The sequence below is a fragment of the Bufo gargarizans genome, chromosome 6, assembly GCF_014858855.1.
Source record: "Bufo gargarizans isolate SCDJY-AF-19 chromosome 6, ASM1485885v1, whole genome shotgun sequence".
NCBI classification, from domain to species: domain Eukaryota; kingdom Metazoa; phylum Chordata; class Amphibia; order Anura; family Bufonidae; genus Bufo; species Bufo gargarizans.
Window position 1 is genome coordinate 96,970,928 of NC_058085.1, and position 24,272 is coordinate 96,995,199.

The 24,272-nt window shown below is 39.3% G+C and overlaps 1 protein-coding gene across 1 annotated transcript in view; it reads right to left on the bottom strand.

The window, feature by feature from the left end:
* LOC122941727 (fer-1-like protein 4) overlaps nt 1-24,272 on the bottom strand; it is a 178,720-nt gene that overhangs the window by 61,489 nt on the left and 92,959 nt on the right. Inside the window, exons 21-29 of the mRNA XM_044299133.1 lie at nt 22,743-22,859; nt 20,649-20,801; nt 18,053-18,236; nt 16,259-16,383; nt 15,358-15,492; nt 13,748-13,948; nt 10,703-10,816; nt 7,145-7,306; nt 6,192-6,360 (exon numbers count right to left, since the gene is read on the bottom strand). Of these exons, the coding sequence (XP_044155068.1) occupies nt 6,192-6,360; nt 7,145-7,306; nt 10,703-10,816; nt 13,748-13,948; nt 15,358-15,492; nt 16,259-16,383; nt 18,053-18,236; nt 20,649-20,801; nt 22,743-22,859 (1,360 nt within the window). The remainder of the gene's footprint in view (nt 1-6,191; nt 6,361-7,144; nt 7,307-10,702; nt 10,817-13,747; nt 13,949-15,357; nt 15,493-16,258; nt 16,384-18,052; nt 18,237-20,648; nt 20,802-22,742; nt 22,860-24,272) is intronic.

The window sequence follows — 24,272 nt, forward strand, 5'->3', positions numbered from 1 at the left end:
AATTCTTCAGACTTGGTCTAAAACTAGGCTAGAATTGCTGCAAGTTTTCTGATATTTAATTATATTGCTGCAGCTTTAAACTAAACAAATGATGACTCACAATAGAGATGAGCAAATTTCATTTCGGGTCCAATTTGCCGTATTTCTGAAAAAGTTCAATTTGGGTACAAATCGATTTTACCCATTACATATGTTCCAATTGCTAGTTAGTATATAACACTGTCTGGGAGAGAGCTGGGCAATGATTGGAAGGCTATGCTGTAGTTGTGAAACACTCAGCTATTTTAATCCTTTCTGAAAGAAAGCTGAATTGCACATTGTTCATTTTCGGATCTCTCTTTTGATTTGTCTGAAATGAGTTGCAAATATTTAAATTTGTTGGAATCTAATTTTTGGGAAAATTTAGGATGAATTCTAAACTGCTAAAATTGATTTGTTCATGTCTAGTGTGTATATATATATATATATATATATATATATATATATATGTAACTGTGTACTTCATAGATCAAATTTCCCCTATTTTTCCTGTAAGTTTTTGTGGTAGCTTCAAATTGTTTAATCAGTGCTTTTTCATACTAAGATTTTCCCCTAGCGGTAGCCTAAAACTTTTCAATCAGTACTTTTTCATAAGATTTTCTCCTGGTGGTAGCCCCAAACTGTTCAGTGTTTTTCATAATAAGATTTTTTATCTATTGCTGTTCTTGGAAAAAAGACCTGTAAGTTAGTCTCCTTTCCAAATGGAAAGGAACACTGAGTGTCTTAAACCAGGAACCCGTCTCTTTCTGGCTTACTAGGCTTTAACAGAGCTGTAAATCCTCTACTAAATACACGATAATTGCATATAGAAAAAAAGGTCCAACTCTCAAATATAGAACAAATCCTTAGAAAAAAGACCTTGGCTGATTACATTTAAAACATAACTTTTACTAATGATAATTAAAAAGATAAACCCACATAGTGCTTAAATAAATGGTGAAAAAAATAGAAAAAAAAGGTATAAAAAATACAGGTAGACGAGTAGCCGGTAATAAATGGAATAGTCTTACCAGTTCTAGGAGGATATACTCAGGTAAGTTTCTACCTTTCAACCGTCCTAGATAGTCAGATGACGGGGTCTGTATAAATGCTGTAATTCTTACGGGGACATAAAACTACATAGCCCTTAAGTTGATGCCCTATAAGTTGGTTGGGATAGGGGCTGAGCCGTTCCTACCTAGCAAAAATATGGTGCACCTGCCCTGATAGGGACAACTCCGTCTGGAACCTTTCCCTTGTAGGGGCCTAGTCCCTAAGCATATCCCTCTCTCTCATGTCCCAACATGATATGTTTCATCTTTTCCCGGGAATCATCAGGGAATAAGTATACAGATGGAGGGTAAACTGAAAATAAAATCGAAAAATAGAACCAAAAATAAGCCTTACTGTCAAAATATAAAACAATTAAATCTCATGACTGTTCATACATAAGTAAAACTGACCGGTTTGAAGATCAGAGGCGTCCAAATGAGTAAATCATTCCTCAAGTAACAGGCATAGATGACGACAGTGGTCAGTGCCTGTATGGGCTAGGGAAAATGTCACCCTAAGCCCGCGTCTCACCGCCGTAAATCAAGGGGGGGGGGAGCACAGGATTATGCTTCCACTACCCCTATTTAAATCCCCCGGCTAATATGCCCATAATGTGGCTCCTTTTTTCAAGCTAGTACCTTAGAAAAGAGTCTAAATAGGGGCTAATGAGAGTAAAGATAATATATCTATTAATATGTTAATAATCACCGCCCCTATATATATATAGATGGTGAATAGAAAAATTATAGAAAGCAAATGCCAAAGGCAAAACGGTGTCAAAACCCATGTACGTGGCAAAATTGTCAGGGGCAGGACCAGAACAGGTCCTATGTGTATTGGTGAACAACAGGGGTTAGATAGATGTAAAATCACAGAAATATAGTTGCAAATATGGGGGAACTGCTCAAACCCCAAACACTGTAGCGCGTTTCTCATTGGGGGAGCAGTCCCACCGCATGTGGACAGCAGCAAACGACCATCCCCAGCAAAAAATGCGTACAATGGAGGATGCCGGCGTGGTCCACATGCACCACAAAGGCATCCTACACAAAACAGAGCATTGTGCGGATGAAAATGTAATTATATAAATCACAGAAAAAAATGAACCAAACGGATATGCCACTGACTATACTAGCTAGTCATAAAGGTAGATATTAAAAGCTGAGACTTTTGCCAATATATTCCTGGTGCATGATGGGCTCCGATGTGTTCCTGACAGGAATATATTGGCAAAAGTCTCAGCTTTTAATATCTACTTGTATGACTAGCTAGTATAGTCAGTGGCATATCCGTTTGGTGCATTTTTTTTCTGTGATTTAGATGTTAGATAAATGTACAATGAATAATGGGGGTGCTGGAGCTCAGACTACTGGGGCATTCAATTAAGCTGTTCAGTTAGGCCAATAGAATACCTTATTTTAAGGTCTATAGTGTATACAGTGAAAGTGTCCATATGGTACCAGGGCTATACAGTGAGGAACAGAATTATTTGAACACCCTGCGATTTTGCAAGTACTCCAATTCGGAAATCATGGAGGGGTCTGAAATTCACATTGTAGGTGCATTCCCACTCTGAGAGACAGAATAAAAATAAAAAAAAACAGGAAATCACATTGTATGATTTTTTAAGAATTTAATTGTCTTGCACTGCTGAACATAAGTATTTGAACACCTGAGAAACAGCAAGAATTCTGGCTCTCAAAGACCTGTTACTGTGCCTTTTAAAAATTCCACCTACTCCACTCATTAATCTAACTTAGTAGCACCTGTCTGAGCTCTTTAAAGACACCTGTCCACCCCACAGTCAGTCAGACGCCAACTACTACCATGGGAAAGACCAAAGACCTGTCAAAGGACACCAGAGACAAAATTGTGGACCTCCACAGGGCTGGAAAGGGCTACGGGGCAATTGCCAAGCAGCTTGGTGAAAATAGATCAACTGTTGGAGCAATTGTTAGAAAATGGAAGAGGCTAAAGATGACTGTCAGTCTCCCTTGGACTGGGGCTCCATGCAAGATCTCACCTTGTGGGGTATCACTGATGATAAGAAAGGTGAGGAATCAGCCCAGAACTACAAGGGAGTTGCTGGTCAATGACATGAAGAGAACTGGGACCACAGTTTCAAAGGTCACTGTCGGTAGAACACTACGCCGTCATGGTTTCAAATCATGCATTGCACGGAAGGTTCCCCTGCTCAAGTCATCACATGTCCAGGCCCGTCTGAAGTTTGCCAATGACCATCTGGATGATCCAGAGGAGGCATGGGAGAAAGTCACGTGGTCAGATGAGCCCAAAGTAGAACTTTTTGGTCTAAACTTCACTCGTCGTGTTTGGAGGAAAAAGAAGGATGAGTTGCATCCCAAGAACACCATCCCTACTGTTAAGCATGGGGGTGGTAATATCATGCTTTGGGGGTGCTTTTCTGTGAAAGGGACAAGATAACTGCGCTGTATTAGGGGAGGATGAATGGGGCTATTTATTGTGAGATTTTGAGCAACAACTTCCTTCCCTCAGTCAGAGCATTGAAGATGGGTCGTGGATGGGTCTTCCAACATGACAACGCCCCGAAGCACACAGCCAGGATAACCAAGGAGTGGCTCCGTAAGAAGCATATCAAGGTTCTGGAGTGGCCTAGCCAGTATCCAGACCTAAATCCAATAGAACATCTTTGGAAGGAGCTGAAATTCTGTGTTGCTTAGCGACAGCCCTGACCGATCCAGAGGAGATCTATGTGGAGGAGTGGGCCAACATCCCTGTTGCAGTGTGTGCAAACCTGGTCAAGAACTACAGGAAACGTTTGACCTCTGTAATTGCAAACAAAGGCTTCTCACACTGATTTTCTCAGGTGTTTAAATACTTATGTTCAGCAGTGCCAGACAAATACATTCTTTTTTCATTTTTATTTTGTCTCTCCGAGTGGGAATTCACCTACAATGTGAATTTCAGACCCCTCCATGATTTCTAAGTGGGAGAACTTGCAAAATCACAGGGTGTCCAAATACTTCTGTTCCTCACTGTATAGTAAAAGGCCCTATATATGTACATACAACCAGGAATCCCAATAAAGGGTACTAGAAGTCCAGGGCTACTGGAACAATGAATTACACAAAACAACTAAAATTAAGCAGTTCATTTAGGCCATTAGGATACACTGTTTTTAAATAGTATATCCATTTGGCCTCACATTGTAGGATTTTTTGGTCCCAGTTGCCTCCTCTTTCTGTTGGTTTAATAAGATCAATGCCCATAAATCCTAAGTAGTCTAAATTCCCATTATGTTCACTTCTAATGTGTCGAGACACAGATGTGTCCCTATTGTTGGTAACATCTCCAACATGCTCCCCAATTCTACATCTAAACTTCCTAGCGGTCTTTCCAATGTACTCCTTGCCGCATTTACATGTTATTTTATAAATTACACCCTTTGTTTGCAGTTATTTATATTCTTGATTGTATAGGTTTTATTGGTGACATTACTTGTATTATTCATTGTACATCTACCTAACCTCTCTTGTCCACCAATACACATAGGACCTGTTCTGTTCCTGCCCCTGACAATTTTGTCACGTGCATGGGTTTTGACACAGTTTTGCCTTTGGCATTTGCGTTCTATAATTTTTCTATTCACCTTCTATATATATAGGGGCGGTGATTATTAACTTATTAATAGATATATTATCTTTACTGTCATTAGCCCCTATTTAGACTCTTTTCTAAGGTACTAGTTAGAAAATTCGATTGTCGACAATCTTGCTGTAGTAGTAAATGTGCCACTAGCATATCGGCTGTGGCTGTTGAGTGTGTGGATGCGCACGCGATTAGGTTGATAAGCAGCTGATCATGCTGCACCTCCATATTACGCCTCCCGGACACGACGCATTGCCACATGATGACTGCTCCCGATCACGTGCACTCCCGCAGCACCTGTTTCCTGGCAGGCCGGCTTGGCTTGCGTTCCACTTGCGCTCCAGCCGGCGCACGCATGTAGGGAGGAGCCACGTTATGGGCACATTAGCCGGGGGATTTAAATAGGGGTGGTGGAAGCATATTCCTGTGCTCTCCTCCTTGATTTACGGCGGTGAGACATGGGCTTAGGGTGACATTTCCCCTAGCCCATACAGGCACTGACCACTGTCATCATCTATACTTATCCCCTGATGTGTCCCGGGAAGGGACGAAACATGTCATGTTGGGACATGAGAGAGAGGGATATGCTTAGGGACTAGGCCCCTATAAGGGAAAGGTTCCAGGCGGGGTCGTCCCTATCGGGCGGGTGCATCGTATTTTTGATAGGTAGGGACAGCTCAGCCCCTATCCCAACCAACTTTTAGGGCATCAACTTGAGGGATATGTAGTTTTATGTCCCCGTAAGAATTACAGCATTTATACAGACCCCGTCATCTGACTATCCAGGACGGTTGAAAGGTAGAAACTTACCTGAGTATATCCTCATAGAACTGGTAAATCTATTCCATTTATTACCAGCTACTGTCTACTTGTATTTTTAATTCTTTTTTTTTCTATTTTTTCTCCGTTTATTTAAGCACTATGTGGGTTTATCTTTTTAATTATCATTAGTAAAAGTTATGTTTTAAATGTAATCAGCCAAGGTCTTTTTTCTAAAGATTTGTTTTAACAAAGCTGTGCAAAGAAAATTTGCTTGGCTGCCTGAGAGGCCTTGCTTACGGTACTATTTCACCTTAAGGAGGGCGTCAAGTATGTATGATGAGCATTGTAAGTCAGTCTATATGAAAATTGGCACATCTGCTGGCATCAGAAAGGCTTAGGAAAGCTAATTTGAATATCTTTCCCAGAAACCTAGAGGGACGTTACATGGCCTATAATACTCTGCATACATACTATACATACTAGGTGCTCTCTATAATGATAAAGAGTACCCAGACAACACATATATCTTGCCAAGAAACTCAGAGTAGTGTACTAGGCTCTCTCTCGGTCGCTGTCTCTTGCTTGAAACAAATCACAAAAAATTGGGGTTAATTAGAATCCCAAATCAGTAAAATCGATTTGCTTATCCTAATTCGCTTATTATAATGTTTCTTATTTATTGTCTAGCCCTTCACAAAAAATAAAAAAAATAACTATACTGCAATTCTTACGCTTGGGTTTATCTTCAGTTTCTTCACTGATTTCTTCCAATTCCTTTGGTGCAAACTTCATAAGATGAGACACCATTGTAGATCCAACCATCACAGAGCGGCCAAATGATCGTTTTTCCACCACAAAGATACTCAGAGGTGGGTGGAGGTACACTTGTTCTGGAAGCTCCTGGGATTACATTGATAGAATTCAGTTCGTTTTTCTGTATATCTCTCTCTTATATATATATATATATATATATATATACACACATACACACACAGTATATATAAATATGTAAAGATATATATCAATGAAATATATATTTCATATATTATTATTTTTTTATATTACATTCTTTTATTACATTAATATTTAATAGCATATTCAATACATTTTTTAATATAATATCATTATTGTCTATAGGAAAAATAAATTGTAGTGTAGTTTTCATTCTTATTCTACTTCCATCATTTTTACTCTACCTCCGATCTGTATTTGCAAGGAAAGTATGCCAAGGTATACACTAAATGTTTAGTACCTATGTATGCAACTGTGTCTGCACAGTTGTATATGTAATCTTTTGACTCCAAAAGTAAAAGAAAAAAACATTTTATATTAAAAAGCATGGTCACCCACACTTTTCAATAAGGTAAAAATGCAGTTGTTTGTCATACCCCGTGGCCACTTTAGGCTATGGATTCATTATATATAATATATATATGCTGGGAGCACTTGTAAACACAGATGTAAAATGATAGATAGATAGATAGATAGATAGATAGATAGATAGATAGATAGATAATTAGATAGGAGATAGATAGATAGGAGATAGACAGATAGATGATAAATATTTGATAAATAGATGATAGAAAGATGATTGATAGATATTAGATGGATAGATAGATACTTTTTTGTACCTTGGTCTCACTCTTTAGCTGTGAGGTTTTTAATCTTTTTATGTCCTACTCACCACATCCACACATTTCACAAGTTCAGTGAAATTGGGGAATTCTTTGTAGCTCAATATAACTTCAGATTCCACTATTTTTCCTGAGCATTCAATCCGCACCTGAGGCTGCTCAACTTCAAATAAGTGTATCCTCTGTAAATCTCGCAATCCCCAGAAAAGTATCTGAAAATTCATATATGCAAATAATCTACAAATATGAAAACTAAGTTTGTGTACACAGAAAACATGGATTTTACTTTAACCCTTTCAGGACCCAGCCATTTTAACCTTCAAGGGGCTGTCCAATGAAAAATATTTAGCAGTTTCCAAACCAGTACCTGAAACTGAATACTTTTGTAATTGCATGTAATTAAAAATCCATTATAGCCACTGAGTTAATCAATAAAATGTATATGTATAGCACCACCTGCTGTTTTTTGTCACTTCCATCCTTTAGCTGCCTCCCGGGCTGTGATAGGGAGAGAGCTGTAGAAGAAAGGACACATCCCCTGAGCTGCCAGCTTGATATAAATCTAGCTAGTTCTAGTTTTCTAAGAAAGAGATTGTCACATACAGTATGATGTCTCATTTTAATTTTTTACATTCACAATCATGGGATAACTCCTTTAAGGACACAGTTAAATTTTACAAATCTGACTTGTCACTTTATTTGGTAATAACTTTGGAATGCTTTTACTTATCCAAGCCATTTTGACATTGTTTTCTTGTGACGTATTGTATTTGTAAAAAAAAAAAAATCTAAATTTTCTGAAAATTGGAAAAATTCACTATTTTCAACATTTTTACTCAGATAGTGATGATGACTCATAAAATAGTCATTCATTATTATTCAATATAGATTTGCTTTATATTGGCATCATTTTATAAATGTCATTTTATTTTTTTAACAAGAGAGAAGGCTTAGACTTTGAGAATCAATTTTTAGAATTTTCAAGAACATTTCAAAAACGGACTTAAAGGAACAATTTAATTCTGAATTAACTTTGAGGGGATTACATAGTAGAAACCACACATGCATGATCGCATTTTAGAAACTACACACCTCAATTTATTCAAAACTGATTTTAGAAACATTGTTAGCCCTTAGGTGTTCCATAGGATTTAAAACAAAATGGAGGTGAAATTTAAACATTTTCGATTTGAATCCATTTTTTCCCATAATGCAGTAAGGGTTAACAGAAAAACCAGTTTACAGAAACACCCTGTATGTGGACACAAATTGCTGTATCGGCACACTGCAGGTCTCATATGAGAAAGAGCACCACATGATTTTTGGAGGGCAGATTTTTGTGGACTGTTTTTTTGGGTACAATGTCCCATTTGATGAGATCCTGAGGTACTCTTACAGTGGAAAGTCCTAAAAGTTACCTCAAGGAATTTTTCAAGGGGTGTAGTGAGCACTTTGACTCAACAAGCATTCTATAGAATTTCGAAACACTTGGGTGTTAAAATAAAAACTATTAATTCTGAAAAGGGATAACAGAATAACCTCACAATTTTCTCCTGAATACAGCAACACCCAACATGTGGTCATAAACTGCTGTTTGGGCACACGGCAGGGTTCAGAAGAGAAAGAGCACCATGTTCATTTGAAGCCTAGTTTGGTGATTTATACAGCACTGGTCAACAACTGGAGAGGCTCTGAGGTTAAATAAAAAGCCCCCAAGAAGTGACCCAATTTTTGAAATCCCTCAAATAATGTACCTATGGGTGTAGTGAACATTTTGACCCCACGCGTTTTGAAAAAATTCACAGAAGATGCAAAGTGTAATATGAAATTTCAGTGCCCATTATGTTGTGCCCAGTGTATGTTAGTGTGTAAGCAAGCAGAAACACCCTTTACATTGCCCTAATCTTTCGTCTGTACATACAACAGGGTTCAGGAGTAAAAGAACAGCATGTGCATTTGGGGCCCAATGTGGTGATTTGCGCATCTTGTGCTGATAACTGTAGAGGCCCTGGGGTGAAATAATAAATAGAACCCACAAGATGTAACTCAATTTTCGGAAATTTCACCTCTCAAGGTATTTATTAAGAGGTAGAGTGAGCATTTGGACGACACAGGTAATTTTCAGAAATTAATGATCAGTGGACTGTGAAAAACTAAAATTGCAATTTTTTCCAATTATATGGCATTTCAGTTGCCAATATGCTATGCCCAGTTTGTGCCATCTAAGGGTACTTTCACACTAGCGTTCGATCGGATCCGTTCTGAACGGATCCGCTCATATTAATGCAGACGGTGGCTCCGTTCAGAACAGATCCGTCTGCATTATAACTTAGAAAAAATTTCTAAGTGTGAAAGTAGCCTGAGCGGATCCGTTCAGACTTTACATTGAAAGTCAATGGGGGACAGATCCGCTTGAAGATTGAGCCATATGGTGTCATCTTCAAGCGGAGGCTGAGCGCTGGCGGGCGGATGCATTCTCAGTGGATCCACCTCTACTGAGAATGCATTAGGGCCAGACGGCTGCGTTCAGGGCCGCTTGTGAGCCTCTTCAAACGAAGCTCACGAGCGGACACCTGAACGCAGGTGTGAAAGTAGCCTAAGGCACACCATGTCCTTAAAATTTTTAGGCGAGTTCTACTGGATACTGAAATGCCATAAATGTGGACCTAAACTGGGTATGCTGCAGGATTTGGCTTTTGCAGAGCAGATTTTGATGATTTGGCTTATGGGCGCCATGTTGCTTTCGAACCACTTCTGGAATGCCAGTGTAGTTATTTTTTACCGTTCATTTTTTATTTTTCTCTCGACAGAGCTGTGTGAGGGCTATTTTTTATTACACTTTTTGGGAAGCAGGATAAAGAAAGGCTACATCTCTGCCATTGCATTTTGGGTTTTGTTATTGCGGCGTTCACCGTGTGGGAAAAATTACTTTAGTTTATTCAGCTTTTTTTTTTTTTTTTTCAATGTTCTTGTGTGAGGGCTTGTTTTTTGTGGAATGAGGTGATGTTTTCATAGCTACCATTTTGAGGTACATACATTTTGACTACTTGATATTATGCTTTTTGTGAGGCAAGGTGACCAAAAGATGGCTATTATGGCGGCACTATTTTTTATTTTTTTTTACAGCAAATAATTGAGAAAAATTGATAATCGTCTTTAAATTTAAAATAATCATGTTTTTTTTGTTTTTGTTTTTTCAAAATCGCCCAACCCTAATTATACAAATAACTATACTATGGTATTATCATCACCACTACTCCATGAATCTAGAGAACTAGGGAGGAGAGCTGCAGTCGCATTTTCATTGATATGTGCATTATGGGATCATGAATGCAGTCTCTGTGTGTTCAGGACATCTTGTCCAGTGTTGCCCCCTTCAGCAGTGACAGGCCTGCTTGACCTAAATTTGTAAAATAGGCTGTAAAGAATGGCAGGATGTTTTCTATTCTATTCCACTTGGGCTGTCTGTATTTTATGTAGTTGGATAGGGATTTTTACAATTGGAGCAAAGTTGAAATGAATGAGATATGAACAAAACTACCACAATGTTCCTATATGAGGAATATATTGGCCATTCTACAGATTCATGGACAGTACTGCAATATTACCTCTATTCTGAACTCCTTAAGGACTGGACGAATTCCTTGTGGAATGATGTAACGTTCCATTGACTCATCTGCAAACTCAGGTTCTCTTAGTGTCACATACTCTGGTATTGCTGGCTACAGTGATTTAATGAAAAGGAAAAATAACCCAGATGTTACATGTTTGTACAGTGAAACTATTTTTACACACCCTATTGATGGCCTATCCTCAGGGTAGGTGACCAATATCTGATCGGCTCTGTTCGACACCTTGCACCTCCAAAGATCTACCTGTTCTGTAGTAACACTGGTGCCAGAAGTTGATACCAGAATTATGCAGGTCTGTCCGTTGTGCAGTGGACAAAGCTTGTAACTGCAGTACTTCTCTCGTTCTGAGTATAGACCATCAATGCTACAGTAATGATTAACCCTTTTAATAGGAACAAAACAAGTTTAAAAGCTACTTATCTCTTATATATATATATACTCCTTGACATTGAAGTTGTGCCGCTACGAATGAAAAGTCACGGAAATGAGTGCAATATGCTGAAATACACACCTTGACATGCTGTCAATGAGGTTATTAATGATTGTCTGAGGAATGTTCTGCCATGCTGAATGCACTTGTGGCACGCAAATCATCAAGATCTGCTGCTGGCAGCTCCCTTTACCATTGCCAACTAATAAAGTCCTAGATGTGTTTGAAGGGAGACAAGTCTGAAGATGCAATGCATTGAACTCGCTGCGTGTGTCTGCTAGAGCCCATCCTGACCTACGTAGCACTGATAGGATTGCAAAGCATTATATTGATTTAAGATGCTATGTAACCCTTAGAGTTCTGGAACGTATTGTATAACACTGACATAATGCTGTCATTAAATGCATTTAACTTGTGCGTGTGAAACCAACCTTAGGCCACGCAGGCTGATCACAGTGACACAAACAATATGTGGACTGGCATTGTCCTGTTCAACAACAGCTCCTGGGATACTTCAGAGAAATGGCCATACCTCTGGGTTCACGACCAAATCAATGTAATGCCGAGCCATTCGTGTACCTAAAATGAAGACTAGAGGAGTCTCGTCCCCGGAAGTAGGACCAGTGTGAAATTTCACTGGTCTCCAGACCTATCTGTGACTATCATTGTTTCTGAGACAAAAGCAGGAGTCATCATTGAAGAGGTTAGATCTGTATTCTGGCCTCCATTGCCATCTTGCTGGGCACCATAACAACCTTTGAGACTGGTGGTGTGAGGTCAATGGACCAACTGTAGCTGAATATCTGGCTAATAGCCCAGTGCCGTGCAAACCCCCTTCTGATTATTTGTGTAGACACTGTTAGCTGCCCTAGGCTTGGGATGCAATTTCACTTGCAGTACAGAATAGTACTACTGCGGAATCACTACTCATCATTTGTCTAATCAGATGATCCATCCGTGCAGAGGTTCGCCTCTGTGCACCTCTTATTATCATTCCAGTTTGTTATTGTTCATCCAACCCTCAGAATACGCAACATTGAACAGTGCTGACATCTTGGTCTAGGCACATAGTCATCTTCCAGAGTGATAAACCAAGGTCTCTTATTTCAATTATTCTGTCCCTCTCATTTTGGGTGATAACAGGCATTGCACATTCATCCCACATGCCTTGATCAGATTTTTGAAGTTTCAATCTGGCTTTTATGCTCCTTCAATGTGCCTTAGATTGGAGCTAGGTGCTTGAAAATTTGATCATCTGCAGATCCTGCGACTCCTGCTACTTCTTCGATTTTCATAATTTAATGGCTTTTCCTTCTTGGTGTTACAATTTCAATGCTGAGGAGTGTGTATATATCTATATATATATAGTTAAGAAAACATTAAAAAGAATCTGTCAGCTCCAAAACACCCTCCAAAACTACAGTAAACTGTGTATAGTGTAAATTACTTTATATTCACTTGCATTCCTACTACACTGTGCTCTGACAGCCCAGTAGTAAAATGCATTGGCAGGACTCAAAGAGGAGTGAGCGCGGGGATAAAAATTACATACCCAGACTCAGCATGACTTACACTATACACCGCTTACTCTAGTTTGTGGAGGGGGAATTTGGAACTTACAGATTCTCTTTAATAAGCAAGGTACATACTTCAACCAACAGTTCAATGCTACAAAACCAGTTACACATGCAATACCATTTTCCCACAAGATAGGATATAAATGTATGATTGCTGGAGGTCCTACTGCTGGAACCCCCACAAACTAAGAACTGTGGGCCCCCCCACTAAACAAGAACTGTGGTCCCATCTTCCCTGTTTGAAATGAAGGTCTCGGTTGTGCACTACCATTCCATTCGAAGTCTAGGGCATTGGTGGCGAACCTATGGCACGGGTGCCAGAGGTGGCTCTCAGAGCCCTCTCTGTGGGCACCCACACCCTGGAAAAAGTCTATGGTGTACCAATATGCCTTACACTTTTCCTGTCATTCATCAGCCCAGGGCGCAATATGAACAGCACATTGAATTTAGGCAGGTTATTAGAGATAAATGATAAAATACATGGAAGATATACTATATTGGACTGTAGTATTCAGGTTAAATTGCTGTGTTGGCACTTTGCGATAAATAAGTGGGTTTTGGGTTGCAGTTTGGGCACTCGGTCTCTAAAAGGTTCGCCATCACTGGTCTAGGGGATTGACAGAGGCGCTGTACCCAGTCTTTCTCAGCCAGTCTAATTGACATTGAATGGAGTGGCAGTGAACATGTGTGACCAGTGTTCCATTCAAACAGGGGATACAAGACCGATGGGGGTCCCTGCAGTCGGACTCCCTAGCTATTACACATTTATTACATTTATGCATAGGTGATAAATGTATTTCTTGATCGAGCTCCTAAAAAAATAAGTCACAACATAGTTCACTTCAAATCATGTTCATGTATGTATAGTATGTATGAATTGAGAGTGTGTGTGTGTGTGTATATATATATATATATATATATATATATACACATATACACTTGCTCTCAGTAAAAAGTGGATGCTCCCACTGTATATAGGACTTCATGGCTCATAATTTCATTTCTATGACATACCTCTCTCATAAAGCTTCTGTTTTCAAGTTCTATAAGTTCAAAGGCAGCTATGAGCTCCCCGGCATTCTTATTACCCTTGAAGATGTCAAAGAATTGCAAAGCTGGTTGGATATATTTCAGACCTCCTTCTTCATTATCCTCATCTTCTAATAGTGTTACAATAGGAGTTGCAAAGGCACGGCCCAAAAAGTCAGGTGGCCCCTAAAATTTGTGAAAATGATATATAGATTTCATGTTATCAAAATGCATTAAAGAAGGTTTGGAGAAGAGCAATGTAAATTCTATAACTGATGAAGGTGATTACATTCATTGTAAATCTTCTAAACCAGTTATTTGAGCAAATCGCTTCTACACTAATCTAATGTTACAAATTTCTCAAAAGATCCTAAATTCGCCAAATCCAAAACTTTTGTGATTCGTTTGACACAAATCACTCAAGACACTGGCCACCATTTTATAGATCAGAAGACAGAGAAGAAGGCATCCGCCACCAAAAAGGGGTGCCGTATATGTCGCTGTCACTTTGACATGTCTTGGTGTTAAATAGCTTGAAAGGGGCTGGATACACTCTTTGGAGATATCAGTGTCAGAAACGACCTTTTATAGCAATTCAGGCACTTTCAATTTGGGTTGACTTCATTTGGATTGAATCGAATTTGATGGTCCATTCGACTGAAATGAATTTTGGGAACTTCATCCCTCTCTAATTTGGACCGATTGGATGTTAGCATTTCTATATTGGGTAGCAGGGCGGTTAACCCACTGGTTAACACTGGTGCCTTGTAGCGCTGGGGTCCTGGGATCAAATCTGACCAAGAACAACATTTGCATGGAGTCTGTATGTTCTTCCTGGAGTTCTATTTATGTGAGTTTTCTTCCACACTCCAAAGACATATTGATAGGAAGTCTAAAGCTCCTCCTCTGTCTGTAAAGCACTGCGGAATATGTTAGCGCTATATAAGTGAGTAAAATAAATTACAAATTTGAACAATAAAAATGTGCTGCATTAAATGTAACTTGTCACATTTCTAAGCTTAGGAGTCAGGTGGCTGTTTCTAGTTAGTGACTGACAACTGTGTCTGTTTCATTGAAACAAGTTAAGGGTCTATTACATGGCAGATTTTCTGAACGTTCGTTAGCAATCATCTTGCAGTGTAATACTACCGCTGATTGCCCGATGAACGAGCAAAAGCATGCTGAAAGATCAGGATTTGCCGACGGTAGATCGTCTGTCTAATTACAATCTGCCACTGGCAAACCTACAATATCGGGACAAGTGATGGCATAGTGATCGTTGCTCCCCATGCCGCAGAGGAGATTGCTTTATGTAAAAGCAGCGGTCTCCTCCGCTAGCGAGCAGACAATTGCCGGAAAGAACGCTTTCCTCCCGACAATTATCTGCCTGATGGGGATCTCTAATACACCCTTTATACTGCACTTATTCCCACAAGGCTGTACATCAATCTACTCAGCTGCTTCTACATTATAACATTCTGCCCGCAGACTGGACATCGTGTTCAATATGACAGGTTACCCTTAATGTGATAAGGACTTTTGGTAAGTCTCTCACAGGTAATGACTTAACCGTAATATGTGTGCATTATACTTACAAACTTATCTTGGTCGAAAATATTAACAATGATGAGTGGGGGGTCATTCTTTATGTCTTCCTTATTGCCATCCAAAAGGAGATTGTCATAGATTAGCATTTCGTTCCACATTGGCGCTAGAGTCTCATCAATCACCTAAAGAGACAGAAAGGAAATGGTCTATACAAAAATACTTAGATGATCTGAGCAAGTCAACAGGTCATAGAAGCTTTCCAAGCACCATAAAATCTGATTTTGTAATTATTATTATTGCATCTAAGCGAAGGCGAAGGATAAACCCTGCTTCAACAATGAAGATACTGGCAGTGGTTAGTGATCTCGCCTTCTTGCTAATATAGACCTGAGCTGTTATGTCTTGATGAGATGATTATTAGGTAACACGATGTGGATGTGGATCTCAAATCTGGACAGGCTGTTACCTAAATTAGATAATTCTAGATAAGGCCTCATGCACACAATCATATCAGTTTTGCGGTCTGCACATCCGGATCCGCAGAATATGGATGAGGTTCATATGCATCCCATACTTTTTGGCCCCATTGTAAAAATGCCTATTCATGTCCGCAAATCGGACCAGAACAGGACATGTCTTATTTATTTTTGTGAGATGGACATACAGATGTGGGCTGTCCAGACATGGGAACAATAATGATTAGCCTCCATGTACATTTTTTCAATTTGGATCAGATGTGGGGAAAAAAAGGAGAGTCGTGTACATGGAGGCTAATCATTATTGTTCCCATGTCTGGTTATGACAGTGGAGTTGCCATTACTTGCATTTCAAAATGTCAATATTGAGCCATTTGCAAATATTCTAGATTTCAATAAAAAAAATATTTCCATTTTTTTCAATGGCTTGGATGAAGTTTTTTACTGACTATAGAACATTATTTGTTCTTACCTTGGTAGATTGACATAAGTTGCCAAATATGACTCTAGCAAATGGATCGGACAAACCATTGTCATCAGCTGGAAGAATGCCACGGGCCTGGTACAAATGAGCTCGCAGCTGGAAATAGCGGTAATCTGGAAAATGAAGTGAGAAAAGTTTGTTCATTTGGATTTGGGCATTTTGACACCTCAGAGCCCTACAGTAAATGAAAAATGCATTTCATACTTTTTTTTATTTACTTGATGAGACTTTCTTCAAATACTTAAAGTGTGCACCTGTCACCCCTCTTAATATGTCTCTTTTAGTAATAATAATTCTGGAGCATCTATTTTGATGACAGTATGACATGCCATTCCGTTATTATTCCTATTAGAACCTATGAATTGCTAGCAGTTTGCAGTGAAAGTCCAGATGGGTGATACCCGTTGGGCGTGTGTCTCTACATGGTCTTTGGGGGGTACTACATCTCCTTATGGAGAGTGCCTTAATCGGTGTGAGGAGACTTATAGGCCAGGCAATGCTCCTCTGGAATTCTGGGAAGAAGATATGCAAATGAGCTGTTAGCAAACTCTGCTTATGATGCCACTAGATGTAGGGCAGCTATCCTATAAGTCAATGTTTGACCTTTTAAAGAGTCCTTGGATAATAATTAAGCCAGCACCTCATCTGCAGACAGTTGTTTCGCCCTCATCAGTCCAGAGCAGAGAGTACTAGCTCAGGCTTTTTTCACACTGGCGTTAGACTGATCCGGCAGGCTGTTCCGGCCGCCTCTCGGCATGTTTGCAGTGCTGCGGCCGCATCTCAGGCCCATCTCCATTATTGTGAATGGGGCCAGAACAGTCTGCCAGACAAGCCTAAGCTGGGTGAGAGGTCTATATCAGGATTTTGGGGGTACTACAGTATATTATATCTGGTGGCATCAGAGGCAGAGCTTGCTAAGAGACCGTTTGCATAACATCTGCACGGTCTGACTGTTAGCATACAAGATTTGTATTGTATAAGCAACAACCACTGCATGTCATTGCTGTATGCCTAGTATATTGTATGGTCACTAGATGGCAATGTTACATTTGTGTAAATTCCTGTTTTTGCTATGTCTTTAACAATTAAAAATGAGTTCAGTGTTAGCTCTGCCACAGAGCAGAGGTCAGCCAAACTGCACAGACTGTCTGCCTGTCCTTTGTTTAGCCTCAGAAAGTTTTTCTAACACTGACACAATATAATCAGTGCTTCCAGTGTCAGACTGTGGAGTGACACATCCCCATCCCTTTATTGCAAACTCCTAGCAATTCATTCCTAAGTTATAGCAGGAATAATAAAAGAATGGCACGACATAGAGTCATAGAAAAAGATGCTCCAGAATTGTTATTACATGGGTAATGCAAGTAGTAACTAAAACACACAAATCAGATAAGGTTACAGCCCAGGCCCTTTAACTGATGATCTTATCACAACATAACTAATATTTTAGCTTAAATACACATAACATTGGTATCCGCCACCAAAAGCAAAGTAAATTATACCTCATCCACTAACTATAAACATAATGTTTAATCGCCGGTGATAGTAAACACCCATAGTTATGGTACAGCCTCACGTTGAGATTTTTTGTATGCAGTTTTTTAAGCCAACATCATGTGTGGATCATAAGAGTAAGGAAAGTTTTAAGGACAGATCCGATTTCTCTTTTTTTAATCCCCTCCTGGTTTTGGCATCAAAAACTGCTTAAAAACCCCCTGAACATTTATATTCATACATCTTATGTTTTCATTTGATGTCACTAAACTGAATTTGCTCTCTTACCATCCCTCTGCAGCAGGACAGGTGGATTTAGGGTTGGAGACTCGACCAGTTGTCCATCTCTTTCATACAGGAGCCTGTAATCCTCGGGTAGATCTGCCGTGCTGTTTTTTGCATATTTAGTCACACCAAGCCACAGATAGAGTTCTGCTTTTGCAAAGATTTCTCCATTGTATGATCCTGGGATCTGAACATATATAATTAAGTTATTGTCTTGTTTAAATGAAAATTTTATGCTGAGACGTGCACCTCAGTATATCTATGGGAATCCTCTGGCTGCAGGGAAAATCCCAGTCTAGATATATAGCTCCCTCAGTGTTTAGTATCTACATTGTAGTTAAAGCTTTATTTTTCTGATACCAAGCGTCAAACCCACTTCATATACACCAAGATTTAAACATTATATCTGCTCACAAAAACCACTAGAGGGAGCACAGGAGCTTAGTCTCTTTAAGGAGCAGCCTTTTTTCATTCCCACCTTCTGAGCACCATAACTTTTTTTTATTTTTCCTTCAATGTAGCCATATGAAGACTTGTTTAATGACACTTTGCAGAATTTGAAATTTCCTATCTAAATTGTGAAAAATAGGATAGGAAACACTGAATATAAACTTAGATTATTTGCAGATGATCTCCTTTTATCCCTCACTAACACCATAATCTCTCTCCCAAGTCCTTCTCGGTAGCATCGGGGCTTCACATTAATCATAGGAAGTCTGAACTCCTATTATGTAATACTCCTTCCCCATTAAAATCCCTTCTCTTACAGAACTTCCCCTTTTCACACCAGCCCAACCACATTCCATATTTGGGTACCCTGATACCTTCCCAACTAAGCACCCTATACAACTTAATTATTTCCCATTATATAGAAAAATCAGGGAAGACCTCAAAACCTGGAGCTCGCTACCAGTTTCCTGGATTGGTAGAATACACATAGTCAGAATGGTGGTCTTACCTAGGCTTTTATATTTGTTTCGGACTCTTCCAGTTCAAATACCCAGTAGAGATCTCTGAAGTTTGCAAACAGATGTGATGAGATTCATTTGGGGTAATAAACGTACCCGTATCTCCCGTACTATAATGTGTCGACATAAGTCACAGGGTGGTCTCTCAGTCCCCGACTTTGTAAAGTATTACAAAGCGTCGGGTCTAGCTCAATTATTCCTAACACACCTACAACCAGAAGCACACCCTCTGTGGGTTTCCCTTGAACAGTCCCTCCTTAAACCTTGGTCCTGGAAAGCTCTGCTCTGGATTTCCCTCCTCTTGCCGCCGATGATTCGGACCAACTCTCCATTATCTTACCATTCTCTACTACTCTGGAGGTCTGTTAGGTTTAAGTCTGGGTTACAATCCAAACATACACCACTTCTCTATCTGTTTGGAAATCCGGCCTTTTCCCCGGGTCTCCGGACAGATACTTTTCAGTGGTGGATTTCTAATAGGTTCTCCTCTCTTCATAAGTTTCTGATTAGGGGAAAAATGATATCCCTTATTGACTTCAAAGACAAATATGCACTCCCAGATAACGAGTCTTATAATGCAAACCAAATCTTCTCCTTTCTTCACTCTCTGAAGGTCAATAACCTGAATCTAGATTTTACCCCTTTTGAACGGTCTATCACTTTCTCCATGTATAAACAGGGACTATTGTCGAGAATTTATGGGACGCTTAACGCCTCTCCAGAAGGAGTTAAGCTGCCATACATGAAAGATTGGGAAGAGGATATCCAAGAGGAATATCCCTTATCTAAGTGGCACCTTCGTTCTCAGACCTTGACTAAGAACTCTGAGCAAATCACTCTGGTGGAAACTTCAATAAAAGTTCTTCACAGGACATATCTAGTACCCTATAAATTACACCGTATTTATCCTGAGGTCTCGCCTCTATGTTTTAGGGGATGTGATGTGGAGAGTACAGTCTATCATACCTGGTGGTCCTGTCCACTTGTCCAGCAATTTGGGGAAAAGAATTGCTGATTGCTTTCTTCGGTATTGGACTGTACCTACTCACCTTCTCCCTTTCTATGTCTCCTTGGAGACAAACCCTCATGGCTGACTTTTTCTAGATTTAAATTGTCCCAGCATATATTATTAGCTGCCAGAATCCATATTGCCTCTAAATGGAGGTCCAGCTCCTTGAGTTTTTAGGCAGTGATAGACAGGATTAATAGAATCCTCCTATACGAGAGACTCTCGGCCATCCGTATGGATACATACAAAACATTTTAAAAGTTCTGGGAACCCTGGCTGTCCTCTTTCCATTCAGTAGACTTTCGTTATAGCATGACATTGTAACCTAATAAACGCCTTATACGGTCACATACAGATGTTCAAAATTAAAGGGTCACTAAGCCTTTTTTACTCCTTTATTGTCATACTACACTGCCATTTTTATTATCAATGTCTAATCTCCCATTGTAATTGTTGTCATGATTTTATGACTTTACTTGTAATGTACAAAATCTGTAAGTTTTTCTATATATTGATCTGCATTTATGATGCTCTTTTTCATTAAATAAATCTTTTAAACATAAATTGTGAAAAATACTAGGTCTAAAAGATAGAAATAGTTTTCAGGTCCATATTTTTTCACCTTGAAATATATTGTAGAGATTTTGCCGCAGTCCTTCCCTTTCTCTTCTTCTACTACGGAGTAGAGGATATTTTGAGCTTGGATTCGTGCATATGCCACTCTCTTGTTATTGCTAAACATCCATATGAGTACATCTGGAAGTGTGCACTGTGGCTGTAAAACAAAGAAATTATGGTGTCAACCTTATGTTAGAGGAAAAACTCTACATTGTGCATGCGGTTGTTGGAGAATGTATTCTGTCATTGAAGTGTACAGTGTTGTATGATGGATAGAACAGTAACACGCTGTAAGCTGAAAAAAGACATACGTCAAACCAGTTCAGCCTATTACCCTGCAGTCTTGATCCAAGCAAGACTCCCCCTTCCCCAATGAGGCATTGTAGAAGCTAATTTTCCTCATCCTATGGAGAGAAAAAAATCTTCTCTGTTCCAAATTTGAGTATTTCCCTGGGTCAACAACCCTTCCCCAGAAATCTAGTAGCTATATCCTGTAATATTATTACACTCAAAAAATACATCCAGGCCCCTCTTGAACTCTTTCAGTGAATTCACCATTACCACCTCCTCAGGCAGAGAGCTCCATAGTCTCACTGCTCTTGCAGTAAGGCTATGTTCAATTCTCAAATTGAACTCCAATATTCTGTTCAAGCAGGAGAACAGACTACCGGAATTCACCACATTTGGCACAGCTGGACACAGCCTTGCGCTGCTGGATCCCAATTCACTATAATGGGAATAGTGATGAGCAAAGTGAGCTTCAGACACTACATCAGAAGTCGCTTCGTTCAAAACTTCGGATTAAGGGTCCATTCACACGTCCTGTTTTTTTTCATCCTGAAAAACGGTCCGTTTTTTGCGGATCCGTTGTTCCTGAAAATGTTTCCGTATGTCATCCGTATGTCATCCGTTTTTTGCGGATCCGCAAAAAACGGGAACATGTATACATTTCAATAATCAAATAAAGTTGTTTGGATTTCTTTGAAAAAAAATTGAAAAAATAAAAATAAAAATAAAATTGTTATGTGTTTCCAGGAACGGAATCCGCAAAAAACGGATGACATACGGAATGACATCCGAATGTCATCCGTTTTTTGCGGATCCATTGACTTTGTATTGTACCAGGATCCGATTTTTCAGGACAAGAATAGGACATGTTTTATATTTAAACGGACATGCGGAACGGAACAACGGAAACGGACAGCACACATTGTGCTGTCCGATTTTTTCCAGGACCCATTAAAAATGAATGGGTCCAGATCTGGTCCTGATCTGTTCCTGAAAAAACGGAACAGATCAGGAAAGAAAAAACGGACGTGTGAATGGACCCTAATACTGTATGGAGATCTGTGGAAAGTGGAAAACCACTTTAGAACTTGAAACCAAACTCTGCTGTTGTTCCGACTGGTACCTCCCAACCGAAGCAGAATTCGGTTTCAAGTTTCAAAGTGGTTTTCCACTTTAAAAATAAACTACCGAAGTTATTCAACGAAGTCACGCGTGACTTCACGAATAACTGACTTCGGTTCATTGGAGCCCATACATATTAACGGAGACGGATCTCTGTACAGTATTAAATCCGAAAATTACCATCTGAAGCTCGCTTCGCTCATCACTAAATGGAATCCGACAGGGATGACGTTCGTTTTGCGACATTAATGCCAGCTTTCAGCCAGACAAAAAGTCCTGTCTGTCTGAAAGTTTGATAAATGTTTCTCACACCCTGGTCAATTATTATTTGCTTCAGTTCCAGTGATGACATTATAATAAGATATTGCACCTTAAAATAAAACTTATTTTTTTCAAAAACATTTAGGTTTCCCATGAACATTCACAACCAATGTTTAAAAGCTCTAATCCTTACATGTCGCAATGCTAATAAGCCATTAAAAGTACAATCTCCAGGGTTGGTTATACTGCTGTACAAATATGCCACTGCTGGGTAAAATCAATATGAACATTTATGCTGCAAATCTCTGAGCAAACTCACATGCACAACACCAATAGCTCCCACGTACGTTCAGTTTACAATACAGATTCAATGAAAGCAAATAGTTCAAAGCTAGGACACACTTCTACTAGTTAAAGGTAAATGTACCTCTTTAGCCAAGAATCTGACTTTTGCGAGAATTTTCTTGGCATCATTAATCTTCTCCTTCACATTGTGCTTGGTCACTTTCCGACTTGCTCTCAATGCTTGCTTTGCATAGAGAATCTAAAGCGTAAATAATATATTAAATAGCATTACTTTTCTATATAAATTTAACCTAAGACGGCATCACATTTTCAAGTCTTAACCCTTTTCAGGACCTTGGGATTTTCTGTATTTGGTGGCGGTTTCTGCCAGAAAAGTTGACTTTCTAATATCACCTTTTAATAATGCATACAATGTACTGTTGAAAAAAAAAGAGCAATTCCACCACAGTTTTATGGGTTTCGTTTCTACTGCGTTCCCTATGCACTAAAACTGACCTGTTACCCTCATTCTATGGGTTATTATGATTACGGCAATACCACAGTTCTATAGTTTTCTTTGCGTTTTAATACTGGGGAAAAAAAACTTTGGAATTATTATTTTTTTTTCTCTGCATCACCAATTTCTGACCTACATAATTTTTTATATGTAAATCGACAGAACTGTGTGAAGGCTTATTTTTGCAGGACAATCTGTATTTTTTATTCATACCATTTTGGAGTGTGTATGCCTTTTTGATAGATTTTTATCAAATTTTATTGGAAGGTGAAGTGCTGGAAAAATGGCAAATCGGCCATTTTAATATTTTTTTTTTCTATTACGACATTCACCATACAGAATAAGTATGAAAACATTTTACAGGCATTTTGTACAGGCGTTTTAGGACGCAGCGGTGCAAATGATCTTTAATTTTTTTTATTGTTTATTATTATTATTATTATTATTATTATTATAGGGAAAGCAGGGATATTTGAATATACAGTATATATATATTATTATTTTTTTGCAGGAACTGTGGAACGTCACATTTATGAGTCAAAGGGTCTTGCTGCAGTTCAGCCCCATTGAAGTGAAGAGGACTGAGCGCGATACCCAGCACAGCCGCTATACAGCTGATCAGCGGGGGTCCCGATCTCAGAACCCACCAATCGCATACTGATCCAGAGGATAGATCATCAGCTAAAAAGTGTTTTGAAAACCAAAGATCCATATGTTTAGAATTTAATAATCATTGAATGCATAAGGAGATTAGGAATTGTAAAAAAAATAGAGCTTTGTTACCAGAACGCTTCTTAAAGGGTTTCTGTCACCCCAATTTTCGCTATTAAACAGGCTGACATTATAGATGTGAAAATGTCACAAATTTAATTCAGCATTTCTTTTATTTAAGTATGCCCCCATTTTCGTGTAATTTTAACTTTTATTATATGCAAATGAGCCTCTAGGAGCAGGGGGGTGTTGCAACTGCTTCTAGAGGCTCCGTTTGCCCACCTCATTTTCACGCCCATTCAGTATTCGGCGCAGGCGCAGGCGCGAGATTTACACAGCAGACAGGGCCAGCAGGAGAACCAACGCTGGCCTGGCCCTGTCAATCAAGACAGAAGGGCGTGGAAATGAGGTGAGTGAATGGAGCCTCTAGGAGCAGATGCAACA